Source organism: Callithrix jacchus, chromosome 11, assembly GCF_049354715.1.
Source record: "Callithrix jacchus isolate 240 chromosome 11, calJac240_pri, whole genome shotgun sequence".
NCBI lineage: Eukaryota > Metazoa > Chordata > Mammalia > Primates > Cebidae > Callithrix > Callithrix jacchus.
This window is the reverse complement of record NC_133512.1, coordinates 77,791,607-77,804,245: the sequence shown is the minus strand read 5'-3', so window position 1 is coordinate 77,804,245 and position 12,639 is coordinate 77,791,607. Positions and strand designations below refer to the sequence as shown.

General features: G+C 36.8%; 1 protein-coding gene across 5 annotated transcripts in view; it reads left to right on the top strand.

Annotated features, from left to right (window-relative positions):
• Positions 1–12,639, top strand: part of COG5 (component of oligomeric golgi complex 5) — a 377,608-nt gene that overhangs the window by 217,291 nt on the left and 147,678 nt on the right. For all 5 annotated transcript variants that reach the window (XM_078343129.1, XM_078343126.1, XM_078343128.1 and 2 more), the window contains exons 9-10: positions 1,345–1,457; positions 1,791–1,868. In XM_078343129.1, the coding sequence (XP_078199255.1) occupies positions 1,345–1,457; positions 1,791–1,868 (191 nt within the window). The remainder of the gene's footprint in view (positions 1–1,344; positions 1,458–1,790; positions 1,869–12,639) is intronic.

The window sequence follows — 12,639 nt, the reverse complement described above, 5'->3', positions numbered from 1 at the left end:
TATTTATGTGATATTTTCTTTGTGATTAGCTTCAGGGTAAACATACTGGTGGTAGGATGATGATGTGCATTTTCTATTACATCATCTCAGGAAATAAAATTATTTGTTTGTTTTATTATTGCTAATGCTAAATTAGATCACTATGTTAAATCGGCATATGCCAGATTGCTCCTTATAATATTACGCTCTTTTCTTTGTAATTAGTAATTTATAGGTGCATACTTTGAGACTATATGATGAATATCTTGTTCTGTATAACATTTCACTTAGTGTTTTGGTATCCATTGATACTCTTCCTGTTTATTATTATACTAGTAGTTGATTTTTTTCTAGTTTTGTCATTCTTTTGCATTTATGAGCTCATACTCTTTTGTAAAGAGGATTGCCATCCATTTTAAACATTTGAGTTTCACTATGTACTCATGAATTATTTTTTAATCATTGTTTTATAATTCATTACTATCAGTATTATTTTGGATAGCCAAATTTTCTGAAATTTGTGTTGTGGAAGCCCCCTCCAGTCAACTTCTTGTATCCTTTTGAAAAATTTTGTTTGTCTTCAAACACTTTATTGCTCACTGGTACAATATCTACCAGATTCACCTTGTATTTTCACTTCTTCGAATATGAAATCACTCTTTTTTCTACTGAATTCTGCTTGTTTTTGATCTTAGAAATCAAAATTTGGATACTAGATGTGCTTGATACTATTGCATAATCATTGTCTTTCCAGTGGGTACAGTTGAGAAATACCTCTAATTCCCATTACTTATTTGTATGTTTATTCTGTTTACACTGAGCACCTTATTTTGCTTTGTTCCAAAATATACCTAAACTAGTTTCAAGATTACTGCTTCAATACCACATCCAGCAAAAATCTATTAAGTGAAGTTAATTTTTTTGTAATTTTTGTGTGTGCGTAAATGTATCTCACTAAAGTCAGGGTTCTCTGATTAAAAATTCCATGAATTGAAATTGTTTTCCTATTGTGTGGTTATATTGTCAATTTGATATACATATTGTTTCATTTGTTTTGGTATTTTTTTGTATTCAGTTTTAGGGTTTTTTTTTTTTTTTTTTTTTAAGAAAGAAGGGAGATCACACACACACACACACACACACACACACTCCTTCAAGGAAACCATTTTCACCAATTCCATTTCATTCTTCCCGGGTATGGGTCCCTTTATTTCTTAAATATAAAAGGTTGATTCTTACAAGAAATTATTTCCTGAAGAAGGAACTTCTCATTTTTTAGTTTTTGTATGCTTCTCATAATAACGTGTTTGTATTTTTGCTTTTGGAAAACTTTATTTTTCATATTTCTTTCTCACGTCTAACCAGGGGGTCCTGGACGATCTACCATGCCAACCCCAGGAAATACTGCAGCTTTGCGTGCTTCACTCTGGACCAATATGGAGAAACTTATGGATCATATTTATGCTGTTTGTGGACAGGTAAATATTTGAAGGAGTGGAAAGAACGTTAATATGGATTAACTCCTGATTATTCCAAGTTGTGTCACCTTGGGCAGGTTTTTTAATCAGTGAGCATTCAAAATAACTCCACTATCTGATTAAATGTATGTAAATTATCCTAGTAGTTGATTTTTTTCTAGTTTTGTCATTCTTTTGCATTTATGAGCTCATACTCTTTTGTAAAGAGGATTGCCATCCATTTTAAACATTTGAGTTTCACTATATACTCATGAATTATTTTTTAATCATTGTTTTATAATTCCCTTTCCTTGCTTTTTCTAGTGCCTAAGCTTTACATTTGTTTCATTTAAGGTACAACATCTACAAAAAGTACTGGCCAAGAAGAGAGATCCTGTTTCTCACATTTGTTTCATTGAAGAAATAGTTAAGGTATGTTTAAATGAAAATATTTTTATATCTTTCTTGTACAAAACAGGAATATATGAACCAGCATCATTTGTGTTACTACCTTTCAGAGTGGTTACATGTCAAATGGCAATAGAGAAGCATATTTCTTGACAGCTGTAAATGTTCCTTGCAGTATAAATGGAATTGTGGGGCCAGGTGTGGTGGCTTATGCCCGTAATCTCAGGATTTTGGGAGGCCGAGAAAGGTGGATCATGAGATCAGGAGTTCGAGCCCAGCCTGACTAATGTGATGAAACCCGTCTCTAATAAAAATACAAAACTTAGCCAGGCATGGTGGCGTGTGCCTTTAGTTGCAGCTACTCAGGAGACTGAGGCAGGAGAATTGCCTGAACATGGGAGGCAGAGATTGCAGTGAGCCAGGAACACGCCACTGCATTCCAGCCTGGGCAACAGAGTGAGACTCTGCCTCAAAAATAAATAAAATAAAAGTGATTGTAATTGTTTATGGAGTAGATGCTAGCAATAGTAGTATTTATTCATTACAGATTAATTTCTATAATGTATATACTAATTTCTCATTTTCTATTATATAAATGATAGCTTATAAGTGCTTTTAAATGTTCCACTAGAGAATAAGGTGAATATTTTTGGTAAATAAGACATTTAAATAGAAGTCATTATAATGTGTTTACTGAAGGTTGTTGATTTTTCCCTTAAAGTACTTTGCTGTATTTATTTTTTATATTCTGAGGTCTTTCTGTCATCCACCAATCTGCTAGCCTCATGGGCCATAAAAATTCCTTCTATGCATAGGAATCCGTGATTCTACATTTTACTCGTTATATTGATGTGTTTTTGATCATGATTACTAGGACAATGATTGTACCTGTCATTAAATCCTAACCTCTAGTGGCCCAAAGAAAAAAGTTCCCTGAATTTCCAGCATCATGGTATAGGTAATTTCCTTTGTAATTCCACAATATTAAATATTTTGTATACTGTGTGGAAGGTCTCCAGGACTGTCCCTCAGGTTTGATGATTTATTAGGAGGATTGACAGGACCCGGTATCACAAGATCCTTAGGGTGTTACTTCAACAGCCAGAAAACTCTGTGGCCAGCAGCACTTTCTGCCTGAGTATTGCTCATCCCCACTGGGCTCATTCTGCCTACTTGGCCCAGCAGGCTGCACTTTGCTCGCACTAACCAGCCCGGACTGCACAACTGCCAAGCACGAACCAGGCACAGAGTGGCGAGTGGTGTGTGAGCGACAGGTGCAGGGTCCAGTCACTGTGCACAGCCTGGCACACTGGCTGCTGTGGCAGGGGAGGCAGCTCCAGGTGCCAGCACAGGTGCTAGTTCCATGTGAGGCTGCAGCTGGACCAGATGTACTGCATGTGGCTTTTGCTGCAGGTACCTGCATCTGGATGAGGGGAATGCGGTGACACCTGCAAGCTTAGAGACACCAGGAACTGCAGAACCCCAAAGAAGGTGTCACAGCCCTGGCTCAGGGAGCCCCTAGGCATGGGCTCCCCAAAGGGCCACAGCTCTTTTCTCCTTCTTGTTGTCCACAATGTGGTGAGTGGTGGGGGTGTGTTTCAGTCCTGTTTGTGTTACAGCTCTTTTAGTCCAGCCATTTGGTAGATCCTGAGTTCTTGTCCCACGTTCAAGAAGACTGAGGCATGTGGACAACTAGAAGGTGAGCAAGGCAGAGAGGAGCTTCACTGAGTGGCAGAACAATTGTCAGGAGACCTGAAGTGGATAGCTGTTTTCCACAGGCAGGTCGTCCCCACAGGTGTCCAGCTCTTAGTGGAGAGGAGACCTGCAGTGTGTAGTTCCCTTCCGCAGACAGATTATTCTGACTCTGTGCAGCCTTCAGTGGAGAGGAGGTCTGGAGTGGGTAGGTCCCATTTGCAGACAGGTCATCCCAACATTCATGCAGCCCTCAGCACAGAGGAGACCCAAAGCAGTTAGCTCTTATCTGCAGGCAGATCATCCTGTCATCTTTGTAACCCTCAGCATAGAGGAGACCTAGAGTGGTTAGCCTGTACCTGCTGGCAGGTTATCTTGTCATCTTTGTAGCCCTCAGTAGAAAAGAGACTTGGCGTGGATAGGTCCCATTGGCTGGCTGGTCATCCTGACATCTGTGTAGCCCTCAGCAAAGAGGAGACCCAGAGTAGTTAGCTTGTATCTGCTGGCAGGTCATCTCGTTGTTTGTGCAGCCCTCAGTAGAGAGGAGACCTGGAGTGGATAGTTCCTATCCACAGGCAGATAGTCCTGTCATCTGGCAGAGTCTGGCTGAATCGGGGGTTTTTATGGGCTTCAGAAGGGAGAAAGTGTGTGCTGATTGGTTCATGGCTAGCCATGGGCAGTCCTGGAAAAAATACCATAAATTCTTACTCCAGTCCGTGAATGGGCAGTTCGGCCCCCAAGCTTCAGGTCCCTGGCTTAAATATAAGTGTTCACTGGGGACTTGCCCATTTCTGCCCAGGAGCCTATCTGCCTCCTGCCACCATCTCCCTGTCATCCACAGCACCCAGGCTGTTCATGCCAAGGGGTACCTGCAGGCCCTCACTGAGCTGCACTCAGCACTCCCTCAGCCTCCCTCCCATGCTGTTCGGCATCCAAAGTCCGGAGGTGGGCAAGGAAGCAGAGGGCTGGTGTGTTAACGCTGCTCCAAGCATGCACACACCCAGCTGAGTTGTGACAGCACCTGGGCTCAGCCTCATATGTGCTCCAAAATCAAATTGGGTGCTGGGAGCAGGGAGAGGCCAGGCAGTGGGAGCGGACACTTTAAAGTCCGTGGAGGTAGAGGGCTTCCCAGGTCCCCAAGAACACAGGGATGCCTGGGTCTGCAACTGTGGCTGGGTGGCTGCAGCTGCACGCAGGAGGGCAGGGCTCTCACCCTCCGACTCGGAAGTGGGCAGGGCTCCTGCCAGCTCCCCACTGCAGCCAGCCTCATGGCAGCAGCTGCTACAGACAAGTCACCCCTGCCATCACCAGCATATAGTTGTACTCATGGCTATCATTTGTGGCAGTGAAAGGATATGAAACAAAATCAGCAAAGCAAGAAAAGATGCATGGGGCAAAGTCTAGAGGAAACCAGATGCAAGCCTCCAGAGTCCTGTCCCACTGGAGTTGCACATGAATCTCTTGATTTTTCCAACAGCAAGTTACGACAGCATGCGTAAGTGCTGTCGACCAGGAAAACTCAACTTGACCTTGTGAGTCCAGAGTTTTACCAGGGGTTACTTAATGACTAAAGAAAGACATACCAGAATTCTAGATGCCCAGTGGAAAAGCAGGTATTCAGTATAAACCATATTGTTTGTCACAAACAGTTTAGGTCCAGTGAACAACTCTTATCAGTTAGAGAATCATGGGGTCCCTCTCAAAATCTAAGTTCCTGGATGCTAGCACAATACCAGCCTTGCAGTCAGGATTTTCTGATGGTAGCTATCTCAGACCTGTTATGTTAACTCTCTTGTGCACATGTACTTACATCATTACATACCTGCTTACTTGACCGTGCTTTCTACTTGGCTTTCATTTGTGTGAAAGAAGCAATGAGATGCTTTTGTCAAGGGGTATAGTCACTCATGTTTTGCATTTATTACTAGACAGGATAATTAATATTGGTCCTTCATATTTACAGTTAAACAACTATACTTGCAGTGTTTTCATTCATTTGTTCTGATTTTGGCTGTCTTTCTATACAAATCAATCGATTTAGTCTTTATGTGCAGTGGCCTTATTTCAAGCTTTTGTTATCTAATATTTTGGATACTTTTTATTCCTTTTGAACAGGTTAATTAATATTCTACAAACAACATAAGGACAATTATAATGGAACAACTATACTGAGGAGCATCTAATGAAAATATCAAAAATAATACTGCTGTTTAGGAGGTTTATGTTTGTAATGTTGTTACATTGGGCAGAGTTTCTACATAAAAACATACATAAATTCTTTTTAACAATAAAGTATTAAGGTGAATGAACACTGGCAATTTGTAGAGGCCACATTTTAAATGCATATGAGGCTGGGCACAGTGGCTCATGCCTGTAATCCCAACAATTTGGGAAGCTGAGGCAGAAGAATATTCTAAAGCCATGAGTTTGAAACCAGCCTGGACAACATAGAGAGACCTCGTCTCTACAAAAACTGAAACAATTAGCCAGGCGTGGTTGTGTACGCCTGTAGTTCCAGATAATCAGGAGGCTGAAGCAGGAGGATTGTTTGAGCCCAGGAGTTCAAGGTTACTGTTAGCTAGGATTGCCCCACTTTACTCTAGCCTGGATAACAAAGTGAGACCCTTTCAGAAAGAAAGAGATAGAAAAAGAAGAAGAGAAAGGGGGAGACGAAGAGAGAGAAAGAAAATGCATATGAATCATTACCGATTTAAAAAGGATTGTTAGCGATAGGGATATATGCTTTCCTTTTATTCGCCTATTTCATGTACTTAAATTTCCCATTAAAATAAAACCATTAAAGATTGCTCTTTCAGAGACTGTCTTTAGGCTATTTAAGAATATATTCATATGCAACACACATATACCTATTTATATTTATATATAAATTTTAATGTAAATTACCAGTTGAAAAATTTTTGATGGTAATATTTATGAAAAAACTTTAGTCTCTCTTGGAATTCAATGTACCTATCTATAGAAAAGATCAGTCTTTTGTGAAAAGTCCAAAATGTCGTTTCCCCCTGCATACTTGGGAATTCCAGAGCAACAGAAAAGTAAAAAAAACTCAAAAGAAAAATCTTGTCATATATTGCAAAGATAGCACGTAAGGTTCTCAATATTTAGTACAATTTATTTGAATAGTCTTTTCCTTTAAATATATCTTTATTATAAAGCTGTAAAATATTTTACCAAGTGAGAACATTATTTTTCTAGTTAAGATAATTATCATTGACAATAGAACCTTTATAACAAGTTCAGGATTTTTAGAATGATTTGGAGACCCTAAGTAATAACCCTCTTGAGTCACTGAAGAGTGAGATGTGGACCAAGATCTCTAAGTCTTTTTGTATTCTGTTTTCAAGGAAAAGATTATGAATAGAATGTACTTCTTACTCTGCAAGTTTTTCAGTTTTAAGATTTTAAGGAGGATATATCCTGATACTGAAAATTGTTTCTAATTTAATGGCTTAGCCTTTTATACCTGTGAATAAATTTTCATTTATTTAAAAAATCGAGTAAAACAGTTTAAATAGTTCAGGATGAAACAATATTGGAATTATGCCATGTGTTTTTTTTTTCTTTTCTTCTTCTTTTTTTTTTTTAATCCCAGCACTTTAGGAGGCTGAGGCGGGCGGATTGCTTGAGCCCAGGAGTTTGACAGCAGCCTGGGCAAGAAGGAGAAACCCAATCTCTGCAAAACAAACAAACAAACAAACAATATATTTAAATTAGCTGGGTATGGTGCACATGTCTGTAGTCCCAGCTACTCAGTCGAGGAGCTGAGGTGAGAGGATTGTTTGACCTCTCATCTGTTAGATTTATGCCAAGCATTTTCTGTATTTGTTCAGAAATTAATACTTTTTTTGTAAGGCAATCATTACTAGCAAATATCTTTTCTACATTGGAATCTGCCTATAACAGATTTTTTTAAATAAAAATACTGAAATTTTTTTTTTATTCAGAAGCTGCCTTGGAGAAAGTAAAATTTTTAATTGCTTACCTTGTTATTTGGTTTTATTTATTATGAGACAGAGTCTTACTGTATTGCCCAGGTGGCTTCAAACTCCTGGGCTGAAGTGATCCTTTTGCCTCAGCCTCCCAAATAGCTGGGAGTACAGGTTTCTACCACCACACTTGGCTAAAATTTGTGCAAGCAGTAGTCTGTATTTGAAATTCACTGAAAGCTAAATTAATGCATATTTTTTTCTTTGCTTTAGAATATGGATTATAATTCATTAATTGATTTCATATCAAGGAGGAAAATTAAGAATGTGTTTTCCATATTTCTTTGTTTTTAAACCATTTGGTTTCAGTGCTTCTCTAGTTCATTGTAAGCTGTGATGAAATTTCTGTATTTGTTCTTACCCGCTTGTTTTGTTTCTACCAAAAAACCCTTTATTTTACATTTGCCTTTGTTAAATAATTTTTATAATTATTGTCCTTTTGTTGTAGTTCAATATCTAGAGTTGTTTTAAAGTTAATTTTTATTTTAGGGTAGCTTTAGATTTATAAAATATTGAAATACTAAAAAATATTGAAAGTACTATGTTATGCGTTATACAAAAACCATGAAACTGTCTGTAACATGCTAAGAGCAAACTCTAATGCATAAACTGTGGACTTCAGTTAATAAGGTATCAATAGTGGTTCATCAGTTGTAACAAATAGTCGACCATACACAATGCTTTATGCAAATGTCATGTATATACCATTCCAGCGTCACACAGAATGGTTTTACTAGTTTCACTTCCCTAAAAATTTTGTTCTACCTATTCATTCCTACCTGACTTCCCTTCTAAACCTCTGCAACCCTGATCTTTTTACTGCCTTCATAGTTTTGCCTTTTTCAAAATGTCATGTAATTAGAATTATACAGTACGTAGCCTTTTCTGAATGCCTTTTTCCACTTAGCAGTATACATTTAAGGTTCCTTCAGTGGATTTTTTTTCAGTTTGATAGTTTATTTCTTCTAATCACTGAGCAATATTCCATTGCCTAGATATACCTCTGTTTATCCATTCACTTATTGAAAGATATTTTGGTTGCTTCCAGTTTTTGCCAATTATGAATAAAGCAACTATAGACATTATTGTATGGTTTTCACCTCTTGCTAACCCTTTTGTATTTTCATCTGTTTTAGGTAAACACGTAAGAGTTGCGCTTGCTGATTATATTGTTAGACTATATTTAGCTTAGTAAGAAACTGCCAAACTGTCGTTGAAAGTTGCTGTATCATTTTATATTCCCATTAGCAAAGAAAGAGAGTTCATGTTGTTCCCCAACCTTGCCAATATTTGGATTTGTCAGTGTTTTGGAGATTGGCTTTTCTAATAGGTGTAGCATGTTAACTCATTTTTTAAATTTGTGTTTTCCTGTAGATTTTTTAAACCTATGTTTGTGAAAAAAAATGTCCATCAGTTAATGTCCTAAGCCTTCATCTGTAGGAAAAGCAAACTATCTTGTATCTATTATTTGTCTTGTGTATTACATGTTAAAGTCAGTCTGCCCAGATCCCCAAAATATGTTAAAATGGTCTAAAATAATTTACATAAGAGTAAGTATAGCTTTTAGCATTTGGGAAGCCAGATCTTAAAAGTCTTCTTTCTTAAGTTATTCAAGTAGCGTTGAAGGCAGGACAGTGTAGTGATTGAGAATTTTGGCCTGCTATCAGACAGAGCTATGATTTGCTACCACTGATTGTGCAACCTTGGGTAGGTAATGTAATCTTTCAGTCTCAAATATCAGATGAGGATAGTAATAGTGCCCATAGAATTGAGGTATTATGAGGGAAAGTGAAAGAATGTAGACTTAATTCAGAGACTGACTTGATAATTTGCTATCGTAATTATTAGTCCAGTCTTTTTTTTTTTTTTTGAGATGGAATCTCACTCTTGTTGCCTAGCCTGGTGTGCAATGGTGTGATCATGGCTTGCTGCAACCTCTGTGTCCTGGGTTCAAACCATTCTTCTGCCTCAGCTTCCCAGATAGCTGGTATTACATGCAACCGCCAACCACGCCCAACTAACCAATCCTGGCTAATTTTGTATTTTTAGTAGAGATGGGATTTCACCATGTCGGTCAGGCTGGTCTTGAACTCCTGACCTCAGGTGATCCGCTGCCTCGACCTCCCAGATTGCTGGGATTACAGGAATGAGCCACCGTGCCCATCCCTAGTTTAGTCTTTTTTTAATGCTGAAACTTTTATGTAGGGTTCATAAACTGAACAAATACTAGGTTGTAAAGAATCTTGCCATGTGAGAAAGTTCGTTTTATTCAATGGTTTTAATAACATGATATGCTTGTACATTAATTTATGTAGAGTATCAGAAATTTAAATTATTGATCATGCTTCCTTAAATAAACAAATGTCAAGGATTTCCTCTGAATGTATCAAATTCATGTCTCACTTTACTAAAGTGAGTGATGACCTAAAGTGGCAGCTTTGTAGCTGTAATAATTTGAAAATGATTTTTCTTAGTTGTGTTCTGCAGAGCCTTGTGAGAATTATTAATTCTAAAGTATATTCTTTTTTAGCAGATAAAAAAAATAAACATTTGGGCTTACTTCAAAACTAAGTTTTCAGTGTAATCTTTCTAAATCTGCCTTGGTTTTTGCTACGATTTTGATTTCAGATGACAGAACTGTGTATATTACTATTCAAAGTCTAATCTTAGGAATATTTAAGGAGGAAAAAATCCCACATGATAGTAGTTTCAGTAATAATTTACTGTTTAGAAGCTTTTACAATAGATGACCATAATTGTATAAAGGATATGTCAGACTATAAAGATGGCATAAATAGTCTGAATATAAAATAAAACCTGACCAATTATAGCTGGTATAACAAATCTTAGGAACATTTTAGTTTATTATTATTATTTCATTCCTCTCAGCCCATAACCTAAGGGTTTAGTTTAAATGTAGATCCCTTTGAAAGCTATTTTTTAATTGAGATAACTAATTCTGCTTCTGCATTAATAAATGCCCTGGCTAGCTTATAAAATTAGCCTGTTAATTTTCAGCTTATATGATAATTTGAAAAGATATATTTATACATATTCATATTATTTTAGCATTGTAACATTGAATATTTTTTTCTCATATTGTATTTTCTTTGGTTTATATGAATGGATGCAGTATTTCATTTTTAAATTAGAATTTTAGGTTGATACTTAGACATTAAAAAATTCAATTTTGGAATCTTTCAATCCAGTTAAGAGTCTTATTATCACTGTCTAATCACCAAGACTATATGATACTTTGCTTGAAAGTGAGTGTAGCAAATTATTGACAAATTATTAAGGATCTACACATTGGAAAACAAGTTGTAGATTCTTATCTGCAGGATTAAGCCAGCTTAGCAGTGTGGGGGATTATAGATATGATACTTTCATTTTCTAAGCCAACAATTTTTATCATTAAATAGAAACTTGTAATCATGTGTGTAGGATGCATTAAGCTAAATTTGGAAAGCGTTCAGCATTTCCAGTTGTGGTGGTACTAATGAGAATTGTAACTATGAAAAATAATGTGTTTTATTTTGCCCTTTTAGACATATCAAATGATTTGAAAATACCATTAAAGACTCTAACCCAAAAATTTAGGACATACAAATTTGAAATCTTTTTAATATTATGAGAAAACTGTTCAACTTATTTATCTGTGGAATCTCAATTTGATTAAAATATTGAATAGGGATAAATCAAGTAGATTTCTAAGTCAGGTATTATTAGTAAATGCTTTTATCTGTAAATATTAGAAGATTTCTTGTTTTACTTGTATGGGGACCAGATATTCTTAAGGGCTCTGTCACTACAGTACAAACAAATTCTACAAAAATTAGAAAAACATAATTTATTATTAAGCTTGCAAAAAAAAATAGAATATTTGAGGGGCATCCATACATATACAGATACATGTAAAGATAAAATAGTTGAACCTGTAGTGAGGATTTGTGAGAGATAATTGAATGCACAAGATGGGGTTGTTTTGAGGTCAAATATCCATATCAGTGATGGTATCAATACTCTGTGCTTCAGGGTTGTAGCAAGATGGAAGAAGAAACTTGAGAGTCTTGCATTATTCTGAGACCCAGGCCAGTGGCTAACATGATCCTCAATTGGTAACAACTGTCACTCCCATGAGAAACAAATGCAGCTGCTCTGTAGAGGAACACATTTTTTAGTTTTAGCCATCAGAAATCTTATAATAAGGTTGAGAAATACAAGCTCACAGTAAAAAAACTGTCAATCTTATAAACTAGAAACTGTGATTGAGAGCTGAGAAAATAAAAACAATGCAAAATGGATTTTAGAATCCTGAAGAACGTCCCAGAGATGCTATGGATTTCAGATAGAATTATCTGATAAAGAATATGAAGTATCTGTACATGAAATACTCTAAAATATGGAATAAAAAATTGAGAAATAAGTGACTTAAAAATGACTAGGTAGATCTGAATGTGAACCAATAGAACATTTAGAAATAAAAATAAAGTTGTTGAAATAAAAGAGTCAGCAGATACATTAAACACAAGATTACAAAAAACTAAAGAGAGAATTAGAGGTCTGGAAAATAGAATCAATGAAATTATCCAGAATGCTTCATGAAGACAGGTTATGAACAATATGAAGGAAAAACTTAAAAATTATGGAGGATCTCATAAGGTTTTAATAGAAGGCTTATATTAAAATTGGAAAAAGAAAATTTGCATGATCCTCTCAATACATGCAGGAACAGCATTTGACAGAATCCAGCATCTGTGTCTGATAAAAATTTCTCAACAAGCTAGAAAAATAGAGGAAAACTTTCTCAACCTGATAAAAGGCATCTAAGAAAAATGAACAGGTAAAATCAGACTGGGTACAGTAGTTTCATGCCTATATTACCAGCACTTTGTGAATCTGAGGCGGGTTGGATCAGTTGAAGTCAGGAGTTTGAGACCAGCCTGGCCAACGTGGTAAAACCCTGTCTCCACTAAAGCTGCAGAAATATCGACCAAGCATGGTGGCTGGTGCCTGTAGTTCCAGCTACTTGGGAGGTTGAGCAGGAAAATCACTTAAACGTGGGGGACAGAAGTTGCAGTGAGCTGAGATGGCAC